This window comes from Lytechinus pictus, chromosome 16 (assembly GCF_037042905.1).
Source record: "Lytechinus pictus isolate F3 Inbred chromosome 16, Lp3.0, whole genome shotgun sequence".
NCBI lineage: Eukaryota > Metazoa > Echinodermata > Echinoidea > Temnopleuroida > Toxopneustidae > Lytechinus > Lytechinus pictus.
This window is the reverse complement of record NC_087260.1, coordinates 17,703,029-17,726,739: the sequence shown is the minus strand read 5'-3', so window position 1 is coordinate 17,726,739 and position 23,711 is coordinate 17,703,029. Positions and strand designations below refer to the sequence as shown.

Genomic DNA, 23,711 nt, shown 5'->3' with positions numbered 1-23,711 from the left:
TGTGATTTCCTTTTTGTGTGTAAATAGTATAAATTTACCTTTTATTATTTCAATTCTATTTTGGCCTACATATCGATCGAGGACCCCACTGGAAATAAGCTTTCGAGCTTTCGTGGGTCTTCCTTTGAAAGCCTTTAATGTTATTATGTTGTGGCCGGTGACTTACCAAGTAAAATTCATCCATCCATCCATCCAGTGGCGCTGGCGTACCTAGGATTTTCCACAGGGGGGGGGGGGGGGCAAATTCGTCCGCCAAAAAAATTTGACAAGCAAAAAAAAAAAAAAAAAAAAAAAAAAGGTCTTCAACCACAAATAAATGATTTTGTACCAGATAAAAATTTGACAAGCAAAAAAAAAGGTCTTCAAGACTCGTCAGGGGGGGGGGCAGGCATATGTCCCTTGCATGGGTTGTGACTCGTCAGGGGGGCAGTCTGCCCCCTCTGCCCCCCCCCCCCCCCCGTAGGTACGCTAGTGCATCCATCCATCCACCCATCCATCCATCCCCCATCCATCCGTCAGTCAATCCATCCATCCACCCATCCATCCATCCATCCATCCATCCATCCATCCCCCATCCATCCATCCATCAATTAATCAATCAATAGCCCCTCTCCCATGCCGATCGTGTGGCCGTGGGGACGGGGCCCTAATTCTGTGACTACTGTTTCTCGCTGATCCTCAAGTATCGCAATATGCATAGGACATAGCCCTTGAGAGAGGAATCAGCGAACCTCTTGCACACTTCACTGTTGATGTTGTCGACTTCCGCTAGCTGCGGATTATATTTTTAGGAGTGGCTTTTTGGCAAATTTTATCGATCACCGATGACAAAAACGTGAGTGTTTCTATCAACTTAATACTTGTTATTGAAAGCCTTTGATGTTGTGAGCTAGAATACTTTTAAACCACCAATTTCCAGTATATTTCCTATGTATTAGCAGTTCCTATAGTCAGAAATTGTATTTATTTATGGAAATTCTATCGCGCTCAGCATGAGTCAACGGAGAAGCAGTTAGCGAATGCAGCGGATTCTGAATGCTTCGCATACCGGAGTTGCCCCTAAGCACGTCGGCGAGTTAGAGGTCAAACCCGCTAGCTGAGAAACGTCTACTGCAGTGGTATCTGATTACAGTGCTGGGTAGCATGTATTTTAGACGTTTTCTTTACAATTATTGTAAATGATCAAATAGAAATTCCCATATGATGTAGGGCATGTAACTCTTAGCCTTTAGGACTAGTACTAGTACTAGTAGTAGTAGGACTAGGACTCACTATTTGTATAAAATTAAAAGTACTAGTGATGGCAGTGTATATAGGGCCTAGTAATAGTATTATTATTGCCTGACATGACACCTTTAATATTTTCAGTGCTTTAAAAATGACAACTAGAGGAAATGCAATCAAGAAAAATTCACGCTTGCTTTTCCAAATATTATGAAAATTATGAATATGATAACATTATTTTATATTTACCAACCTATTTCTTCGTATCGCACTTGCCGCATACCCCTCCACGAAAAACCATTATTTTTGTGCGCGACAAATTACATCATGATTCCGGACGCGCGCCGGACGGGTAAAGATATCCTTGATTATAATGATGTAAGAACAAATTTTTGTGATTTTTTTCTTCTTTTATCATATCATGAGTAAATTCTAAGTATTATTTGCTTTTTTTATATCGAATCTGAGCAGATGTTGGTAATAAATTCGTGTTTGATAACTTTTTGTCTTGTTAGCTGCATGTTCCATGGCACTTTCCAATAATAATATGCACGCGTTCGTATCGTGACGCTCATCAAGTTCTATCGATGCGCTGCCGATCGACGGCTCTACTCACGGTAAACCTCGCGCACGGGTACCTTGAGAACTAGCCGTCAACGATCACCCACAATGCCCCACACCTCGTCATTCGATCGAAGGAGTGGACGAGATTGAAATTCGGCAAATCAGGCCCATATTTCCGTTAGAAAATATATCAATTGTTAATACAAAACTATGTTATATGATATTTTAAGCATTTTCTGTAATTTTTAGAGATAATTAGGTAAAAGTTTGATTTTTTGCTTTGTTTTTGCAATCTTGTTCTATGTATTGCTCTGTGAAATTGAATTGCGGAAGTCTTACGGTACGAATTTGTTTTAGAACGCAGTGATACGCGCGTCCGGAAACATAATAGTGTCCGGTAATACAATACGTGACTATACTACTCAGTCAGACGGCAGGTCCCAAGAAAGTGGCTTCTTTCATCCAAGTGATAATTGATATTCATGACTTGAGATGTTTTGCATATTTAATGAGCTTGATGCGGACCAAAACACCTCTTTTCATTCGGTCTTTGCTGCTCTACTTGTGCATCGAATTTCATGAATTTGGTATCATTGTAAAGAAGAAGAATCATTCTTTTAGTTTTAGGTCATGTGTTTGAATTCATTCAAAGATTTTGTAATATACTGTAGGTTAAAATTTTGATCTAAAATATGCTACAAAATAATTATTTTCACATGAAAAAAGCTGCTTATTTTTGTTTGAGCCCAAATGATTTTTAGATCATGATAAAGCTGAATATGTATGCTTTAAAATGACATAGGTTTCAAAATAAGAATTGGTTTAATCGGGTCAAGATCACACTTTTCATTTGCCAAGTACATAAAGCAGCATGAAAACAAGAATACTGCACTCTGATTGGTCAAAGAGACCACACACTGGCAAATTCCAACGGTTCCAGTGCCTGGGTTCATGGGAAGGTCACACTTCCCATGTGGTAATCTCCTCAAATACCCCGCGCCTGTTGTTCTGTGAACCTTATCCAGCCAATCAGAACTCTGGATTTCATGCATGTACAAAATTTCAGAAATCTCGTCTTGTACCTTGGTGGGAAAAGTGTGATCTTGATCCGATTAAAAGGTGCCGCATATCAAGAGTGGCATTGTGAGAAAGTACAGAAGTTCAGCTTTATGGTGATATAGATATCATTGAGGCTCAAAATAAAAAGTTTTGCACAATTTGCAAAAGAAAACAGAGGAAGAAAATTCAGTTTTGAGGCACATTTTCAGGCCAGAAATTTACTTATTTAACAAAATATTGTATACAAAATAAATGACCAATATGAAAGAGTAACATTTACTCTATCTGATGGTGCAATAATATTTCATTTAACTTGAGGTTAAAACAGGTAAATTCTAAGAGAAAGAAAATCTCACGAATCACGAGATTTTGCAAGGAGGAGGATTCAGCCACGAGATGATTTGGATGAATCTGGCCTTTTTGCTCATTAGCATAGGGACCTGCGGTCTGACTGTACTGGTACTACTTTACTAGTAATAGGTACATTACATGTGATGTAGGGGGGTTAATAAGAACTGAACTAAAAAATAGGGCAGGCGGCAGTCACAATTTGTGTTGTCTTTTTGGTTGTGTTGCTGTCCATAATTAATAATCATCTAGACTATTAATAAAGTTACTGTCTACGTTAACTAGACTAAGACACATGTAGATCTAAGTCTAAGTGTTAAGTGTCGTACACGAAGATATCTACATTATTATATTATACATGTAGTAAATATACATGTTACTTCACATTATTAAAGGACAAGTACACCCCAACAAAAAGTTGATTTGAATAAAAAGAAAAAAAAATCCAACAAGCATAACACTGAAAATTTCATCAAAATCAGATGTAAAATAAGAAAGTTATGACATTTTACAGTTTTGCTCAATTTTCACGAAACAGTATACATGTATGCACATGCATCCTGGTCGGTATGCAAATGAGGAGACTGATGACGTCATCCACTCACTATTTATTTTGTATTTTATTATATGAAATATGAAATATTCTAATTTTCTCCTCATTGTCAAGTGAAACAACGATTAATTCCTCTCTGAACATGTGGAATTAGCATTATTTAATACTATATCACATGGTTCAGTCAAGTTGGTCCTTATTGTCATATCTGGTAAAAATGAAATATTGTATAATTCAAACAATAAAAAACCAAAGAAATAGTGAGTGAGGGACATCATCGACTGTCTCATTTGAATGCCACTGAGTTGTGCATATTACTGTTTTGTAAAAAAAAAAAAGCAAAACTTTAAAATGTCATATAAACTTATTTAACATCCAATTTTGATGAAATTTTCAGCGTTATGCTAGTTTGATTTTTCTCCATTTATCCAAAGTGCTCAACAATTTTCTGGGGTAGACTTGACCTTCAAGGACAAGTCCACTCAACAGAAAGTTGATTTGAATATAAGGAGAATAGGTCTAACGTTAGGGCCTAATCTAACTAGCATAAAACTGAATTTCATCGAAATCGGATAAAAAAAGAAAGTTATGGCATTTTAAAGTTTCACTTAATTTTACAAAAAAGTTTAATGCAGGATTTCTTTTGTATTCCATTATGAAATATGAACAATTATAATTTCCCCCATATTGTCAAGTGAAACAAAATTTTATTCGCTCCTCCCTGTACATGGGGTAGTACCATTACATGTATCTTATTTATAGTTTATGATTAAGTTAAGTTGGTCCTTATTGTCATATCTGTAAAAATGAAATATTTTATAATTTAAACAGTACGGTAACAAACAAAATAAATAGTGAGTTAGGGACATACATGTAATCGACTCTCTCTCATTTGCATATCACTGAGTTGTTCATATACATGTACATGTTTTCCTTCTGTGAAAAATAGAAAATAATCTATTCATCATCATCATCATCATCATCATTATCAGTAGCATCATCATCATCAGCATCATCAACATCATCATCAGTAGCATCACCACCACCACCACCACCATCATGATCATCTTAATCATCATCCATCATCAGTAGCATCATCATCATCATCAGTAGCATCACCACCACCATCATTACTTAGCATCACCACCACCACCACCACCACCATCATCATCATCTTAATCATCATTCTTCATGTACATGTATTATGAAATATCATTTTTTTTTTCGTATCAAGCCTACATGTACAAACACACCAGGCTTTGAGTAAGTAAAGCAGGAATTATTTATCTGAGGTTGGACTGGCATTACTATTTTTCACGAGGGGCAAAGCCCTGAGGGAAAAATAGTAATTTTGCCAGTACAACCGAGGATGAAAAATTCCCTCTATACTTTCGATATAAAGGCCAGACCAGTATATTTGTTTTATATCCTACATTCAATAATTTAGAACAACAGATCTTGATAATCTTGTTCTTGTACACGTTCATCCTTTTTTTAGTCTGAACCAAAATATAGATAACGCGCTGCGCTGACTGACCTACTTGTCCTGAAGCTACGTGCTCAGTGGAACACGCATTTGAGCCTGTGCCCGAGAGACTGAGCAATCTGTGTCAATTAATGATCTGTGATGTCAATGATGGAATAGTGCACTATTCCATCATTGATGTCACGGAATACTGGTAGTAATTTCTCTTCAGTGGGTATTTCATTTTCAACATTTCAAAATAGTGGGAATATGTTTGGTCACATGATGCTATTCAAACCAATCAGCATACATACACGATTCAATTTTTGTAGGATATAATTATGTTTATTATCCAGGTTACATGTACAGTGTAGTTCAAATGTTGCTATTATTAACTCATTCATTAATTTACAATGAAAAATTCTGATATCATTAAAGGAGACTTTAAAAAACATGGTACAGTGTATTTCAGTATTTCTAAACAAATACATTGTAATTGATCCAACTTGCTATTAAAGGCCTAAGCCTTAAAGAGCAAAAACTACGTAAAAAGTGTAACTCAGTTGCTTTATCCTAGTATTCCTCTATTAAAAGGTCAAAACTCTGCTAATCAGTATGAAGCATTAAAATACCATGGAGGTTGATTTATTGGGGTGCTGAGCCTTATGAATATGATGTAATGTACTAGGCCTATATAATTATGTAATTGACAAAGTATTTTTTTTTAATGAAATGAGCTCAGATCAAATTGTCATATTTTGTACATCTCAGGGGCTAAATCCCTCTCTGGCCGCACTCCCTCTGTATTTTGTTGGCATTTGATTTTTATTTCTTTCTCTTTTCTCCAGGAAGGAAATGTCGCTTTTGAAATCCGCGTGTGTGCGATGCAACACTGTATTTAGAGAAGATCAGCGGATCGTCAACTCAAGTGGTGAATTGTGGTGTGAAAAGTGCTTTGTGTGAGTATACTCCAGTTGTTATTAGTGAGGAGGGGGGGGGGGGGGGTGAAAGTCCTGCACGTTTAAAGGGGAAGATCACTCTAACAGAAAGTTTTTTGTAAAAATAGCAGGAAAAGTAACCATTGGCGAAGGTTCAAGGAAAATCCAAAAGAACAAAAAAGTTGCATGTATATTTTATAGAATTTTAATTATTTGATTTGTGACGTCATATAGATGTGAGCAGCTTTCTACATACCATATGGTAACAAATTTATGAAATGTCATTTTCTCAGAAAATTGAAAATGGTTTTAGTGTACCTTCATTATCAATTCACAAATCATTTCACACCTGCTGCTGAAAAGAAAATAAAAAAATAAGTCATCATGAACCATTTAAAAAATAGAATTTATGCATTTTATATTACATAATATATGGGGCAACTACTCATTTATGATGTTACAAATCAAAAACTTGAAATTATGATAACTTTCTTTAATTTACATGTATTTTCCTCAAACCTTCACCAATATATTGTTTTTCCTGCTATTTTACAACAAAGTTTTCGTCAGGGTGAACTTCCCCTTTAATGACCAGTATGTACACTGACATTGGTATGGCAAGCAGTTTCACATTTAATCCCGTTTTTTATTTTTATCAACATTTACCATAAATGTAAACACAGAGCATTTGCCTGATTTGGGGCTTGAATGTGTTCTGACTTCTTTTAAGCCCTTTGACTGTCAACCCTCCAGGATAGCAACACAAATTTTGTTTAAATATAAAAATCAATTTTTCTGTCTACAGCTTTAGTATAGGGTCAGTAATGTGAAATACATGTACATTTACATGTACAGTATGCTTGAGTATCATCAACATTTGTATTACATAAACATACATGTAGTAGTCATTGAATGCATTTTTTACTCATAAGAATTTATGGCATTATTTCTGATCAATTGGATTTAAATTTAAATCTATCGCCCCCACTCAGAAATTTGTTTATTTTTTTTATAAAAGAGGTGTTTGAGCACAAACTTGGACGTTAAAAGGCTTGTGTAAAGACTATCCTGGACTTTTCAGCCCATAAGTTGAGAAGATGTTTAATAAACAAGACAAAAATTCTCAGATATTCTATTTGATCGGGCATGCGATAGAATTTAAATCTGATATAATAAAAAAAATTTAAGAAAAGTAAATTTATCAAATAATACACATTTTTAGTTTACGATCCTTCACGCAATCACACCACAACTGTTCAAACTGTTCTGTAACCTTGTATACTGTAGTACATGATGTAGTGTTCTACATAATAGCATCAAGATTTTCCCATGGGGCTGTTGATGTCAAACAATGTAGAATTAAGATGTTTGGGTCTTCTAACTGATGATTATGACTAGGCTTACATAATACTTTCTTTGCTGCTTGAAGGGGGAGTTTACCCTGACAAAAAGTTTCTTGTATTAAAAAAATGGCATAAATATATTTTTCAAATATTGGCGAAGGTTTGACGAAAATCTACAAAAGAATAAAAAAAGTTATAAATGAGAATTTAGTTAAATTAGATTCATGACGTCATTTGCAAGCAACTTTTGTAATGTATGGTAAAAATCAATAAATGGCCATTTTCTCAGAAAATTGAAAATGGTTTTTATTGTATATTCTGTACATGTACATATATCACTAGAAACATCATTTCACACCCACTCCTAAAAAGAGAAGAAAAAAAGTCATCACAAACCACAAAAATTGAAATTCATGCATTTTGTATTACAGTACATAGCGTATTGGGCAGCTGCTCGTACATGTAGGGCCTACATGTATGTCACAAATCCAAAACTTCAAATTCTAATAACTTTTAAAATCTTTGATGGATTTTCCTCAAACCTTTACATTTTCAATTATTTTTTCTGCTATTTTTTACAACAAACTTTTCATCAGGGTGAACTTCCCCTTTATTAAAAAGAGTTTACGTTTTGATACAATTGTGCTTCTGACAGGGGTGTGAGAGTTTAGATTTTTATCTGATTTTAGATTTTTTTTTCCAGCTTAATTTCAGCTTATTTTTGGCCTTCCTCTGTACAAAAAGTATGGGAGCTCTTTCTATTTCAGACTTTTTCAACACTCTTCAGCTTTTTTCAGATCTTTTTATTTGTGACCACTCACACCCCTGTTCTGATCGCTTCCACTGTACATGTATGTACAGTACATGTAGGCTACCGGTACTGAAAAGAAAAGGAAAAGTATAGGGCGTACACTACAGTACATGTACAGTACATGTAATTTGTGTCCATGATAGTTGATACCTGTAGACAAAGTTTTTAACATTTTTATAGTGTTTGAAAATTATTAAAGGTTTGCATATTTTACATCTACATACATGTACACTGTACGTATGTACATAAAATAAAGTCTGTACGATCGCACTCCTACATGTAGACTGTCATTACATGGATACTGTACATTTTGGCTAGTGTTTGTACATGACTTTGTGAACAGGGTCTGGTATATGCATCAATCTCATTGACTTCAGGCACACCCTCCTGTATATGTGCAATGTACACAGTGACAAAGTATGTATGGAATGGATGACTGGTTGGCTCTTCATTTACTCTGCGCGTTAAGCCAGATATTTCAGCATAGTCTTGGTTAAAGACATGGAATGATACATGTACTCCTAAAATAATTTCAAATTTTCTCTTACCAAATTTGATATCAATTTTGGTCATTTATGTGAAAAGCTCTCATGGTCTAGAGTGTACGGTATCTACAAGTAAATATCTGCTACGCAGAATAATTTTTGTGTAGCAGTCAAAAAAATATGTAGCAAATTGCAGTGCAATACTAGGAAAACTATTCTCTGTAGCAATTTTAATAGCAATGCACACCAAAGAAAGAAATTGTATTGACCTGAAAATTCAAATGCAGATTGCAGACAGTCTATTTATCATATAATTGCCCTAAATTCTAAGAAGTTTTCATGAACCTACAGTATGAAGATAGAACTTCCTTTTCAAAAGAAAAAAAAGAACTATAATGTAAAACTCAGTATTGTACTAAACCCAACCCAATATCTATGGGTTTTACGGGTTAGTTGAAAGAATCTGGGCTCCGTATTAAACACAAAGATTAGCGATGAATAGCAAATATATGAGAGAACACTTCTGATTGGTTCCTCGTCAGTATTTTGCGCCGGATGCGCGTGTAATGTTGATCTTGATTGGTCAGTAATGATTGATCGCTAATCTTGTGTTACGGAGCCCTGGATTAAACATGTGGGATGTTCAAAGATTTGATGAAAATGAATTGTAGTTTGAATATAGGCTAGAGGGCAATTACCCAGAGCATGTGTGAGGGGTGCTGTAGATTGATACAATCTCCTCCTTATTAATCAGCAAGGCTTGGTAGGAAGTAAATGAACCAATTTTATATGGTGGAGTTCACTGTACAATGTGCACATTTCTCACTGCTCGTGTGTAGGACTAGTATTAAAGGGGAAGTTCACCCTGACAAAAGTTTATTGTAAAAATAGCAGAAAAATAAAAGAAAATATTGGCAAAGGTTTGAGGAAGATCCATCAAAGAATAAAAAACATTTATCAGAATTTTAATCATTTTATTTGTGACATTGGTATATACATTTACAAGCAGCTTTCCTGCATACATGTATCGTATGGTAAAAAAAATCAGTGAAATGTCATTTTCTCAGAAAATAAAAAATTATTTTTATTGTATCTTCAGTATACAATTGTATATCAATTACACAAATCCTTTTACATGTACCCCACTCCTAAAAAGAAAATGAAATAGAATTCATCAAGAACCATCAAAAAATGAAATTTATGCATACATGTATAACCAGGGAAGCTGTTTGTTTTGGTGACGTTACAAATAAAAAACTTGAATTATATACAACTTTCTTAATCTTTAATGATTTTCCTCAAACCTTCACCAATATTAATATTTTTTCCTGCTATCTTTACAACAAAGTTTTCGTCAGGGTGAATTTCCCCTTAAAGCGGGATATAAAAATGGTGGGTGGGCAGGGGGCGATCACCCCCCTATGAAAATGGGGGGGGGGGCAAACATACATGTACATTGATTCCCCAATAATTTTTTTTAACAACCTAAAAATAAATGAATAAAATATACTTTAAATAGGTGGGCAGGGGGCGATAAACCCTTCCTACAAAATGGGGGGAAGGGGGCAAACGTAAAGTACATGTACATGTACATTGATTCCTCCAATAATTTTTTGACAACCTAAAATTCATGAATAAAATATGCTTTAAATAGCATTGGAAAGCACTATAAACTTGCTGTAGACTGTTTGCAAAATATTGAATTTTTTGGCATGCGTTGCTCACACAATTTTATATAATTATAATTACAATGTGCACCCAAATTTATTTATTTATTTTCCTTTTTGCCCCCCACCCCTTCGAAACATGGATTGACGCCCGTGATGAATTAACTACAGTGTAAAATCATGGAGATATATATCAACACAATGTTGATATTTTCATTTCTATCATGATTGAGATGTTTGTTGCTTTCAATTAAAATTTTAAACATTGCCTGGTGTTACACCAGGGGTGGATCCAGGATTTTCCAAAAGGGGGGGGGGGTGGGGGCACATTTTCCCGATGAAAATTTGACAAGCAAAAAAAAGAAGATTTTTCACTTTAAATGGGGAATTTTGATTACGGCTATCAAAGGGGGGGGGGGGGGAGCACGGGCCGGCTGTGCCCACCCCCCCTGGATCTGACACAGTGTGGCCTTGTAAAAGACACACTTTTCATCATTTTTTTTTTTTTATGTGTGTCTTGAATTAAGTTTATTTTCTACAAATCGAAGGAGAATCTAGGAACTTCATGATATACATGTACATATCTTCGAAAATGGGTTCCTGCAGTGAGAAGTGTTAAGTGAACGCTGACTTACAATCTGCACATGTAGATCGTGAATCAGGTTGCGATGATGGGCTTGTTTTTTTCCTTCCATCAAAACAAGCAAATCCTCTGACACCATCCATTGCTGGCATGTTGATGGCTCCTGTATGCCAAAGAGATTGAGATTGATAAAAACACCTCCAAAAAGACCAAAAAATCTGCAAGCATGCACAGAGGTTGATATATAGCTGCATTTGAATGCATGCACTTGTAGGGCCAGCATGTACGGTACATGTCCATTTTAAAGGACAATATGTGTTTTTTCCAATATTTTCATGTACATGCAGGAATAAATTATTTTTAGGATTGCTCTCCAAATACACCAACATCAAAACTGTAACAATAAACAGTAACTGTCAGGCCAACAATTTTACATACCACGGACAAAATAACACGGGGGGGGGGGGGGGGGGCGGAGGGGGCTTGGGACAATTTTGCCCTTGAAATGCTTAGAAGAGCCATGTAAATGTACAGAAAAATATACCTGTATATGTGGCAGATTTAGGCAGTAGGTTGTGAAAAAGTTGCCCCGGAAATTAAAAATTCATTTTTGGCCTGGTACATGTATTCCCAGAAACATACAGGACATGTACATGTATGTGTCAGCTGACCTTCCGATTCAGAAGCAAAAATATGAGTAGAAAGATATTACGCCTTTATTAATTTTCCTCGTCGTCACTTGTGCCTGGGAGTGAAAAAGGAAACTTAGCATATCTTCAAACAGTATTGTCAATGTGTATGAATTATACATGTACATACCAGGACTCATCTGTTATCATGGTTAATGAAATTTTAATGAAAGTATGATTATGTTTTCCTTATCGTCCGCAGCTGTGCCCAGTGTTTTAGGCCTTTCCCAGATGGGGTTTTCTTTGAGGTAAGTAAAGAGAAAGAGTACATTTAACTTTAGAGGTCAAGATTAATCTGATTTTGCTTTTCAATTCAGCAACAATGTTCTATTAATTTTCACACCCTGAAAGAATGTACCTGTTTATACATGTACATGATTAAAAATGGTTGTCATATAAATTTAGCTAATTATGAATTTGTATTCTCAAACAATGATTTTGTTAGTATTTTCTTCATGTAATTGTATTTAAAAATGTTAAAATATTATAAATGTACATGTAGCTTTAAATGTTCAATGATTGGCTTTCAGGAATGGCACCATATTTTTGCAGTAGAATGGTTTTTAATATTCCATCTGTAATTGCTATCATTCAAGAACAGGATACATGTACAGTGTAAATGAAAATGAAAATGATAGTTTTAAAATGTCAAAAATTTCTTAGTGTTTTTTCAATTTTCTATAAAAAATGAAATCAATGGGCAAATTACCACCTTTGAGTATAAAACTGTTTGAACATTTATGTTCTTTTCTTTTGTTTTATGTTTGAAATTCAATGTTACTTCAAACAGTATATAAACAGCATACTTTGTATAAACATGACAAACTTGTAACATCAGTGTCCTACTCGTATAATTTACATAGTGTAGATATGATTTGGTTCGCAAAAGACTTGTGGTATCGGTAATGTATTCTCTTTATTTTCCCTTTCCTTTTTAGTTTGACGGCAGGAAATATTGCGAGCACGATTTCAACGTCCTGTTTGCTCCCTGTTGTGGAAAATGCAGTAAGTATCATATTCAGTCATTAAAGGAATAGACTTTATAACATGCATGATAATTTTGTTTTAACTCTTTGCATGCTGACTTAATTTTGAAGGGATAATAATGATTATTGCTTATTTGATATTATCTTTGAATTTTGCTTTTCTTGCACCATTGATAGTGATACTGATAATTATTTTTTGAAACATAGGTGAAAGAGGAAACTAATTCGAATTATTTATATGAACATGGAATTTTGCAATATTCATGTTCAAAAAGTAAATAAATGGATTTATGAGCTCTTACATGTAGCTACCAAAGGCTTGTGTGTGCGTGTGTAGGGGGGTTAACATCAGGGGCAGAGGATAAACAGTGTAGGTTTTTTTATTTAAGAAATTTTGATTGATAAACACCTTTCTCAACTGACTTGAAAATTTGATTTGAAATGGATTTGTCTTAATTATAATAAATACATAATTACATAAATAACATTCATAATCATTTGTAAGCCAATTTGCTATAGAGTGTCATACTTGACCATCTCTTAACTATTTAAAATTAAACAAATTGAAACTGCAAATGTATGAATAATGACATCACAGTTGACAGAGTGGTTCTTTGCTTTATTTCAAGTTGTGCAATTAGTGAAGTATTCTAAAATGCCCAACAATTAATAGGTTCTACATAAACCTACTAGAACAAAAGATAGAAAGTGAAAATAGTGTCTTAGGGTATCCATTAATGTATTTGAAGAAGGCTTTCAAGACTACTTTTACGAGAAAAAGAAAGTGAGAAAATGGTCGGTATTAGATGTCATCAATAGCCCTTTGTAAGTGAAGAGGATGGTCTTCAATAGGCGTTATCTTTTACAGTGCGTATTGAGTGTAACTAAGCTTGCGTGCTCTTGCAAAATTTCTTCTATCCAATGAACGGCCTTATATCTAAAATCTCCTAACATATTAGACCTTATCTACTGAAAATAATAACATTATTATAATGATGTGGTAAGATAATTTTGATTGGCGCATATTTTAATGAGAGCGCCGCTAAAAACCAATCATCAACAACAACATTCCTTTAAAACCCAGTGACACTTGTCCAGACACCCGCCTTTATCAAAGATCAATGCTGTGTGTTGGAATAGAATTTAATTTATTTTGATTACTTTTGCTGTACTTTGGTATAAATCAATTGTATACCGGTATTTTTGCCCCAGAAATCATATTTCTGTGATCTTCAGTGAAAATATGTGCTTCTCTGAATTTCGTGGAAATTTTCTGTTTCGCAAAATAGGGACACTGCATATTAACCATGTACATTGTACAAGAGACATGTGGGAGCATTTCACAAAGCTTTTCTGTACTGATTAGCTGTCATTCTCTGACAGTTTCCATAGAGACCAGTACTTTCTAGCCAATCAAAACGAAGGATTTCACCGAAATTATGGGAACTGACAATGTAGTCAGTGCTGAGAACGTTCACCGGTATGAAATGTCTCCTCGGAGTCTGGCAAGTTTCCTTGTTTGCCCAAAGAAAACATGCTTATTGTCACATACACCTACAAGCTCAGAATACAAATAAACCGATCATTTCCTTGCCGTATAGAATATGAATTCAAATTTTTTATCCAGAAAGACCAGAATGCTAGGCTAATTTCCTGTCTTCAATGTCTTCAATTTTCATACCAGTTTTTCTTCTCATTCAGGAAGATTGAAATATCATTCACATACAATGTACATGTAGTCATGCTTTTATAATATTTCCTTTTGTCGTCTCATATCTACATCCCTTAATCCTACATTGTACATGTATCATTCTTCATTTCCTTCCTGCTTCCTTTTCTATTTTTTACATATCCCACCCCCCCCCAAAAAAAAGTTACATGTTCCCTTTTTTATTGTGTTCTTGATGTTCACTCGTCTACATAACCGTGGTTTATATCATTTGTATTCTTTCCATTTCCATCTCATTCTCTTCTAACTCTTTCTTCTTTGTTTAATCTCTCTTTGATATTCCTTGTTATTCTCTTGTCTTGATTCATTCTCTTCCATTCTTCCATAATAATCTTGCATTCCAACTTCCCCTCTTTTTATTTTCATTTTTCTGTCATGATTTATATTCTTATCTGCACACATACTGTACATGAATTTCATATTAAAATCCTTTGTTTCTTTTAATTTGTTCTGATTCATCTGTAGCTGAGTTTGTGATAGGATGCATGATCAAGGCTTTAAATGATAGCTGGCATCCTCTTTTTTTAAGCCCACTGAAATATTATTATGATTTGTTTTATAGTGTGGGATATTACATGTACATTAGAGTTTTCATGTTCTCATGAAATACTACTCATGCCTGAATAGCTAATCATATTCTTTGATGGTTATTTGTTTTCATCTTTCTTTTATAGACGAGTTTGTGATAGGCCGTGTGATCAAGGCTTTGAACAATAGCTGGCATCCCCAGTGCTTCCTCTGTCAGCTATGTAACTGTGAGCTTGCCGACACTGGATTTATGAAGAATCGTGGAAGGTAAGAATACATTTTTTACAAGTCCAGACTTGCAGCGTAAAACTCAAGTTTACCCCTCCCCCCGTCATATTAAAAGTCAATTCAAATAAACATTAAAATGATCCTTCAGGGAATAACACTTAGAAGTTCTTACAAATGGGATGTAAAATATTGAGTTGTTTAGATTTGTGTTCTTATGATTTAACATGATTCATTGGAGATCCAATGAATCATCAAAGTCATGGGAAAAAAATGAATAATTTATATTTTATATACTTTGCAGGGAATAATTTTGCTTTACAAATTTGAATAGCATTTTGGTCATGAGAGAAAAGCTCTCAACTATTAAAGCAATGTATAGTTCTATGTAAAAATATGCTATTCAAAAGAGTTTATGCATAGCAGTCTTTCAAAAATGTGGAGCAAATTGCCATGTGATACCAAGGAAAATTGTTCCCTGCTTTGGTACAAAAAAATGTGAGTGTGTAACGTTATCAGCCCCTTATTCATATACTGATTTATAGGAAGTGGTATAATATGTAACTGTGTTCTGAAAATACTTTAAAAGCAAGACTTATGAAAATACCTTAACTTTCTTATTTTACATTTATTTTATGATATTATGATCTTGTAAACATTTTGCTCATCAGGGGGCTTATCAATGTATCAAGCTAATACCCATTGACATTGAGGATCCCTTATTAGTTTTAAGTACGTAGTTTTAGCAACTAATAGATTCATAAAATAATGTATTATCAACAATGCTGAAAAATAAACTTCCTGATCCTTTCGCTTTATCTCCTCTTTTCTTGCAGGGCCTTATGCCACCCGTGCCACCTGAAGGAGAAAGCAGCAAGCACCGGCAAGTACATCTGCTACCGATGTCATGGTGTCATCGAGGAAGATATGCTGATCAAGTATAAAAAGGAACCTCACCATGCCTATCATTTCAACTGTACTAGTTGCAGGTTAGTCCATGCCCATCAGGTAGTTTCTATGGGTTCCCTGACATTTGCTCTCAGGGCGGCAATTGCTCTGCTATAAAATCCAAACACTAATCACATTACTAACTTAAAACCCTGGATTTAACACTAAACCCTACCCTACCCACTCTTTGATGGCTCTGAAGGGTTTCAGTAGCCTTTATACTAGGCCCTATGTCTGTTATGATGTTTATATCAAACGCCTACCGACTGAAAACAAAGACTTGTCGCAAAAAGCCGGATGGATACGAGTAATGCCCAGGCGCAGGGCCTTTAGGAATCTGCCTTGGATTTCTTACGTTAACTATTGCTTCCAACTCGAGATCGCTACCTGAGCATGATCATATGCTTTATTTTCACGATTAATTGTACAGTGTAGTCAATGCAGTCAATGGTAGAGAAATGTTTCACGATTATTGCTAATCTTTGTTATGGGCCCCTGGTCACCAAAGCAAGTTTGGATAGTAAATAATTGTACATGTACATTTATATTTATGAACTTGAGATGGCTTGTCAGAGACTAAGGGAGCAACCAAAGAAGACATGGAAGAAGCAAGTGATGAAGGAGAGTAGGAGGGTTAGGTTGAGGGAGGAGCATGCACCAGGTAGAGTGAAATGGAGGAAGGGGGCGAGGGTGATCTCTGTGAGTGCGAAGTGAATCTGGCCACCCCGGAGTTGGGGACCAAACCATATTCAAAAGATACATGTAGATGACTGACTGACTGATTATTGTTATATGCGTGGAATTATCGAGGAGCAGCATAGGCAGGAAGGGGGGGGGGGGTCAATTTACAAATACAGGTACTCATATTTCTTTCCTATTTTGTTTCTTAATGTTAGTGAGGAGTTGAATGGCACGGCGAGGGAGCTTCGGGGAGAACTCTACTGCTTGCCTTGCCACGACAAGATGGGTATCCCGATCTGCCAGGCCTGCCATCGACCCATCGATGAGAGAATCGTCACTGCCCTCGGCAAACATTGGCACGTTGAGGTAAGACTGACATAGCAACCGAGAGAGACACTCACACACACACACATCCTCACAGAGTTTACAAATTAACCAGAGAAATACCTTTCTTAACCCTAATACTCCGGGAGGGGGGGGGGGGGTATATGTTGACATAGCCTAGCAGTAGCTGCCAACTATTTCTGAAAATTTGTAGTTGTTACTGTTGTAACTTCTGGAAATACAAACACCATTTTAATTCTAATGAATTTTGTGTAATAGAAAACCTGCCATTTTGTTTTGACAGCACTTCGTGTGTGCTCGATGTGAGAAGCCCTTCCTTGGACACAAGCATTACGAGAAGAACGGCAAAGCTTACTGTGAGACACATTACAATCAGGTATGAGTATCATGTCATATTCTTTATAATTAGGTTCGTGCTGCACCATTGGTTAACCCTATCACTCCCGTGGAATTTTTAACCTTGTGGCTACCGGGGGGGGGGGGGGGGGCATTATGGCCCCCACTTAAGATTTTGGCTGTGAATTGTGCAATTGCGGGAAAAAAATTGCACATTGGTAGAGAATGCTGTAATCTACATGGTTGCAAAGGTTAACTTCACTTCATTCATATATTTTATATTATATGAATTGATTATGCTAATTTATTCATAAAATTGTACTTTTTGCTTTAATTCACTAAATAATGCTTATTTTTGTTGTAGATATTCTGTATAGCATTCCTAGCAATTGTAAATGAAAATAAATTCCGGTGCCAAAATCAATTTCATATGTATTTCTGTTTTCTTGGGCGTACCGTAAAGAGATACTCTCGATATTTATGATTTATGGTAGCACTTTATACAAAGTTTCCCATAGACTTACAATTATGCTTGATTGATTGAATTTATCTGAATTGAGGGGCACTGAATTTTTGAGGATCCATTATTAAGCAATGGTTTTTATTATCTTTAATTTATCTTTACAGCTCTTTGGAAATATTTGCTTCTACTGCAACAAGGCAATCACATCAGAGAGTGAGTATAATTTGGTTTTTCAATCTCCATATAAAAGTTAACCCTAACTAAATTTTTTTTTATAAACACAGGAAAATCAGACATGTTTAATCCTGAAAATCTCATCAAATTTGAAATTAATGACATTTTTAATAAGCAAAGCCCGCCCCAACAAAAAGTTTTTTTGAGTTATAGTCGCTGAAAATCTCATCAAAATCAGATGTAAAACAAGAAAGTTATTGCAAGTCAAAGGTCAAGTACTGTACACACCAACTACAGTGTAACAGTTGACTTGAATAAAATAGAGGAAAATCACACATAAGGTGCTAAATCAGACAAATATATGTATACACTGCTGCATACATGAGATTAACTTTGAAGGTAGTTTAAAGCTTCAAAGGCTCAATAATGTGAATTATACTTGTGTATCCTTCGACATTCCAATCTTACAAAAGTGGAGTGGTCATGGGATTTTTTTTGTCAACCCTTGGGACTAAAATTTGGAATTGTTTTGCATTTGGTGCTCTGTCAAGCACCCGATCAAAATACATTTTCATGTAAAATTGCAATAAAATTATCAAATAAAACACATTTGTACATGTATTTTGGATCCTTCACATTGTAACTGCTTTAGGACATGCATATTTCTGCAATCTAGTCATGAATGGGAATAGCGATCTTACTTTTTTTCTTTTATTTTAATACCAAATCGAAAGATAAGCATTAAAGTTTTCTCATTTTTGTTTGATGCTACAGTGATGTGTACGATGAGCAAGACTTGGTGCGATGAGCATTTTTTCTGCATGGGCTGCGATACTCTTCTTACCACCAAGTAAGTTTTACTTAAAAGTGATCTTATTACGAATCATGTTCTTGCCATACAGTTGTTATATTGTGAAAAGAAGATAAAAATATAAGGCAGTCACGCCTGTGTGTTGTTATGATTGATATGATGATTCTAAACTGTACTATTCAAGATAGAGATATGCAAAGTCACTCTTAAATTAGGAACAGCTTTATGAAACAGCCCCCTGGGCATACTCTGACCAAGGCAGTGATATACATCATGCTATTGGGAATTTAATTGCCAATTTTAGTCACACACCCTCAGATGTTTTATCCAAGCATTTTCAGCATGAATCAATATTTTCCTTGTTCATTTCAACGAAACGAGGAATAGCAATCACCTCTAGGGACGCAGAAATGTCCTGTTATGGCACGCAAAGTTTTCAGCACTCGCCCATGGACAACATATTTTTGTTGGTTGTCATTTTTTTTCACTAGACTACCCAGTAGTACTTTATTATCATTAAGAAAAAAATTAAGTTCCTCGTTAGTTTCAAAAGCAGGTTGAAAAATGTTGTGAAAATGGCAGAGTTTTCTAGGATGGAATTGGCCTTTGTTGACATTTCTTTTGGAAAGACAGTCTGTCATTTGATACATATACATTCATTTACATTAAATGTCAGTTCTGATTTCATGTCATTACATTTTCTCAGGATATCATAATTATGACTGACAAGTACTTTTTATGAAATAGAAATTATAGGTGTGAGAGCTGGCTTTTTAGCTTATTTCAGCTATTTTTTTCTCAGCTTATCTTCATATTTTTGTGTACATTGTCTGTACGAAGTTACAGGAACTTTTGCAGTTTCCACTTTTTTCATTATTTCTGCTTTTAAGAAAAAATTATTGTTTCCTTGAGGATTACAACAAAGTTCCATCATATTCTGTTTTCCCTTGATCTTCACAGGAGCAAGTTCATCGAGTTTGACCTGAAGCCCGTCTGCAAGCGATGTTACGACCGCTTCCCCAACGAACTCAAGAGGAGACTGAAAAAGACCGAAATGGCCGGCAAAAAGTTTGGCAAAAACGAGAAGTGAGAGGGAGCCCCATATTTAGTGGACCTAGATATATCTCATCTTGTATATTTCATTTGGAAAATCACCTTCCTAGATAATCACCTTATCTTTCTCATGTAAATCTCCAAATCCTTTTTTTTTTTTGTAGTTGGCTTTATCTTGTGGATAGCTTTATGAATACTTGCCAGGATTGGCACATTTGACTTATTTTATCTATAAAGCACATAAAAGGGAAGTTCACACCGATGTTATGTTGGTTTTGATAAAAGCGGTTATATATATAGAAAAATATTGTTGAAAGATTGATTAAAATCCATCAAAGAGTAACAGAGTTAGGAATATTTAAAGATTTGATTTTGTGATATCGCAGACAAGCTACTCTTCTTTGTGATAGAAATTCCCCCAAAGCTATTTTCTCAAATATTTAAGTGATTATATATTTGTGTGTTGGATATATTAACAGACATCATTTTATTTATACCCCCTCATGTTCCATAATATTTATGTTACATGATATATGGGGGAGTTGCTCGCATTTGACTTCATGAATTAAAAATTTTCAAATTTCATAACTCTTATTTTTTGCTAAATTTTCATCAAACATTCAGCAACTTTTTTGTCAATTTTTTTTCTAATCTTATTATTAAAAACCAAGTAAACATCAGTGTGAACGTCCCCTTTGAGGTAATGCACCATTATGAATGGATGTATGATATGAGCTCTTTCAATTGTTCTCGTAATGCTAACCTAATTAGTTCATTTGTCAACATCATTTTGTCATCTTGTCTACGAACTTCAGTGATGCTGCGCTACCTTTGAGTTTTTAGAATATTTATATTATTTTGCATTCGTTTTTAAGCTTTTTAAACTACAACAACATGATTATGCCAATAGCATGATTAATTTACGATGTCAGGGGCCCATTGCACAAACTCTTATAATCAAACAGTAGTCCTAAATTTTGCTTTTGATTGGCTGAATTTTTTTTTTTTGGGGGGGGGTGCAGATTTGTGAATGAATCAATTTTTGTGCAATGGGTCCCTAAAATGTATATTGATAATGTGATAGTAATATAGAGTGATTTATGAAGAAGTTTATAGCGAAAAGGCTTAGCTTGTAGCAGTGAGTAGACTTTCATAAAATAATTCATTGTTATTTATTAATAATTAAAAAAAAAAAAAAAGCCAAACAAAAACAATGGATATGGTAGGGGATTTTTCGCTGAAGAAATAAATGGAAGTAGACTAAAGGGAGATGAGCAAAATAGAAAGAGATATAGATTTTTTGGGGTTTTGATCACTTTATAGATATAGTTGAAACTATGAGATAGAAAGAGACAGAGAGAGAAGAGGTAGGGAGGGAATGGAGGGGAGGGGTGGGGTTGAGAAGGGAGGGGGGCATAAGCCAGAGAAATGGAAAGGGAAAGGAGAGAGGAGTGAGGTAACATACAAGGATAAAAGGCAGAAAGAAGGGGAGGGGAAAGCAGCTGGATACATTTGTTTAATTAGTCCAAAGTCATCACACTGCTTCGGGAGGTACTTTTGATAAGGCTGACATCAAAAAAAGGAGAAAAAAAGTGTATTTCTTAACTGCACCTATTAATGAGATTTATACAATAGCAACTGGTAGTAATGCAGGAAATACGGTGTACAAAAAGTTTCGGAATCGTAATTATGCACATATTTAATTGCATGATTGGTCAGTCTCCGTATTCCATGGCCATTTTACTCTTCTTATTCCTTTAATAGCAATTGCCAATGTACTGCCCATTTTTATACTTCTCAGGGTGAAAAAGATCTTATTGTATGTTCAAGATCAGGGCTGGTATTACAAACTTCAGCAATGATCATACACACGATTTTTACAAATGATCATACATATTAACCAATGCAATCAATTGCACAAATCATTCCTACAATTACTAATAGTTAATAGTAAAATTCTGTATCTTACAGAATTGAAATGAAACAACTCCATGTGGTGTGGTAAATGTAATTGCGTTCTTTCGTATGTGGGAGATGCACAAATAGTGTACAATAAAATATCTACCGAAATACTTATGTAATTGAACAGATTATTGCATAGAAGTAAAAACCAAAATGAACCGGTAAATCATTTTAAAATCATTATGCATTTGTTGTAATGAGAAAAGAGGAGAAAAGAGTATTATGAAAAATGGATTTCAATAGATGTTGTCTTAGAAATTCAGAAAATATGAGTTGAAACCAATATATGAATTTTTTTATTGCTATTACTTCATGATTCTGTGATTATTTATGTCTGGCAAGCATTCTAACTGGGAGTTTGTAACCATTTCAATTTTCATGACTGTTCTCTTTGATGACAAAGAGGGCAGTAGATCAGTTGAGTACTATTAATCTCCAGACCTAATGCGATATGCACATAATTGATAAAGAAAAGACTATGCCATGTCTTTTTACCAGAAATCCTGTCATACAGTCATTAAGCGTCTTTTACTGCAGCTTTCCTGCATCCGTGTTGTTTTGTCTATGATGAAATGTGAAGATTATCGATGAAAAGGCGCTTGCAGGATTCCTGCTGAAAGGCATTGCTATGACTATTAAAGATTTCCCCTCTGTATTTATTTTGTCTCTCTCGATAAGACTGAATATTGTATTTTGTTTTCATATTTTCGGAGGGAGTGTTGTTAGAGAAAATAAAGGGACGGGAGTAATGCTGCCCTCAATCAGGACGGTTTCATGACATTTGCTCCGGCGACAATTGCTCCGATGGAAAATCTGCACGTTAAGCAAACCTGAAAACAAACCTCCAAAACTGAATAAACCCTAATCCTTATCTTTACACTATTCTGAACTCAAATCTCTACTGCAATCCTTACCGTACGCCCTCTGAGGTAGGCCCTATTGAGTCAGGAGTAAATGTCGCAGGAGCATATGTCGTGTCACAATCAGAATCCCCAACCGCTCACATCAAGCACACACACAGAACCTGCAGCCTTGCATTCATGTTTTTAAAAATTCATCTAATTCTTCCCATTTTGTCTTTTGTGGATTCATTATGTCATTTATTTAAAATAAGTAGTTGGTATTGAATGGCTAAAGTGCCATTATATTGCCAGTATTTAATGAACATTGACCTTCTGATAAATTGAAATTATGATAAAATGCATATCTTGTTTGAAAAAGAAAAGAGATGAAAAAAAAAATCATCCAAGCTTGCTTTGGTGCCATAAGGTCTTGAAAACGATTTACATAATCCTTCTAACCAAAAGCATATTTATGAATTTTACCCGAGGTTGAAGTATTGACATGAAATTCTATTTGAGAATTATTATTTTCTTTCTTTATAGATTTGTACATGTAAATAGATTGAATAATGCTATTACAAATATGCATGTGTATAATGCATGAATTTACATAGTGAGTATAAGGAATTTTTTAGAATGATATATTCTCTTTTTTTGTATTTTTGGTCATTCATGTGTATAGGCACATTTTCTAATGCATATAATCATGACAAAATGCCAGTAATATTTATTTTCATTAGCCTTTAACTATAGAGATGTGTCTTGCTTTGAAGTAGAGTTGTAAAACAGCTTTTTACATTTTATAATTTTAAGTTGATTTATATAGTCGATTGCATGTGTATTTCTTTTTGCTCCTCATCCCCCTTTGTTTGTAATAAAAATGTTTATTATTAACCCAG

General features: G+C 34.8%; 1 protein-coding gene across 1 annotated transcript; it reads left to right on the top strand.

Annotated features, from left to right (window-relative positions):
• The first annotated feature begins 632 nt into the window (after nt 1-632).
• Nucleotides 633-23,710, top strand: LOC129278707 (LIM and senescent cell antigen-like-containing domain protein 1). The gene is made up of 11 exons (XM_064110864.1): nt 633-835; nt 6,062-6,172; nt 11,932-11,977; nt 12,668-12,734; nt 15,119-15,239; nt 16,034-16,186; nt 17,042-17,192; nt 17,455-17,547; nt 18,135-18,183; nt 18,919-18,994; nt 19,916-23,710. The coding sequence occupies exons 1-11, from the start codon at nt 825-827 to the stop codon at nt 20,043-20,045; spliced, it is 1,008 nt and encodes a 335-aa protein (XP_063966934.1). The 5' UTR covers nt 633-824; the 3' UTR covers nt 20,046-23,710.
• Nucleotide 23,711: the final 1 nt, after the last annotated feature.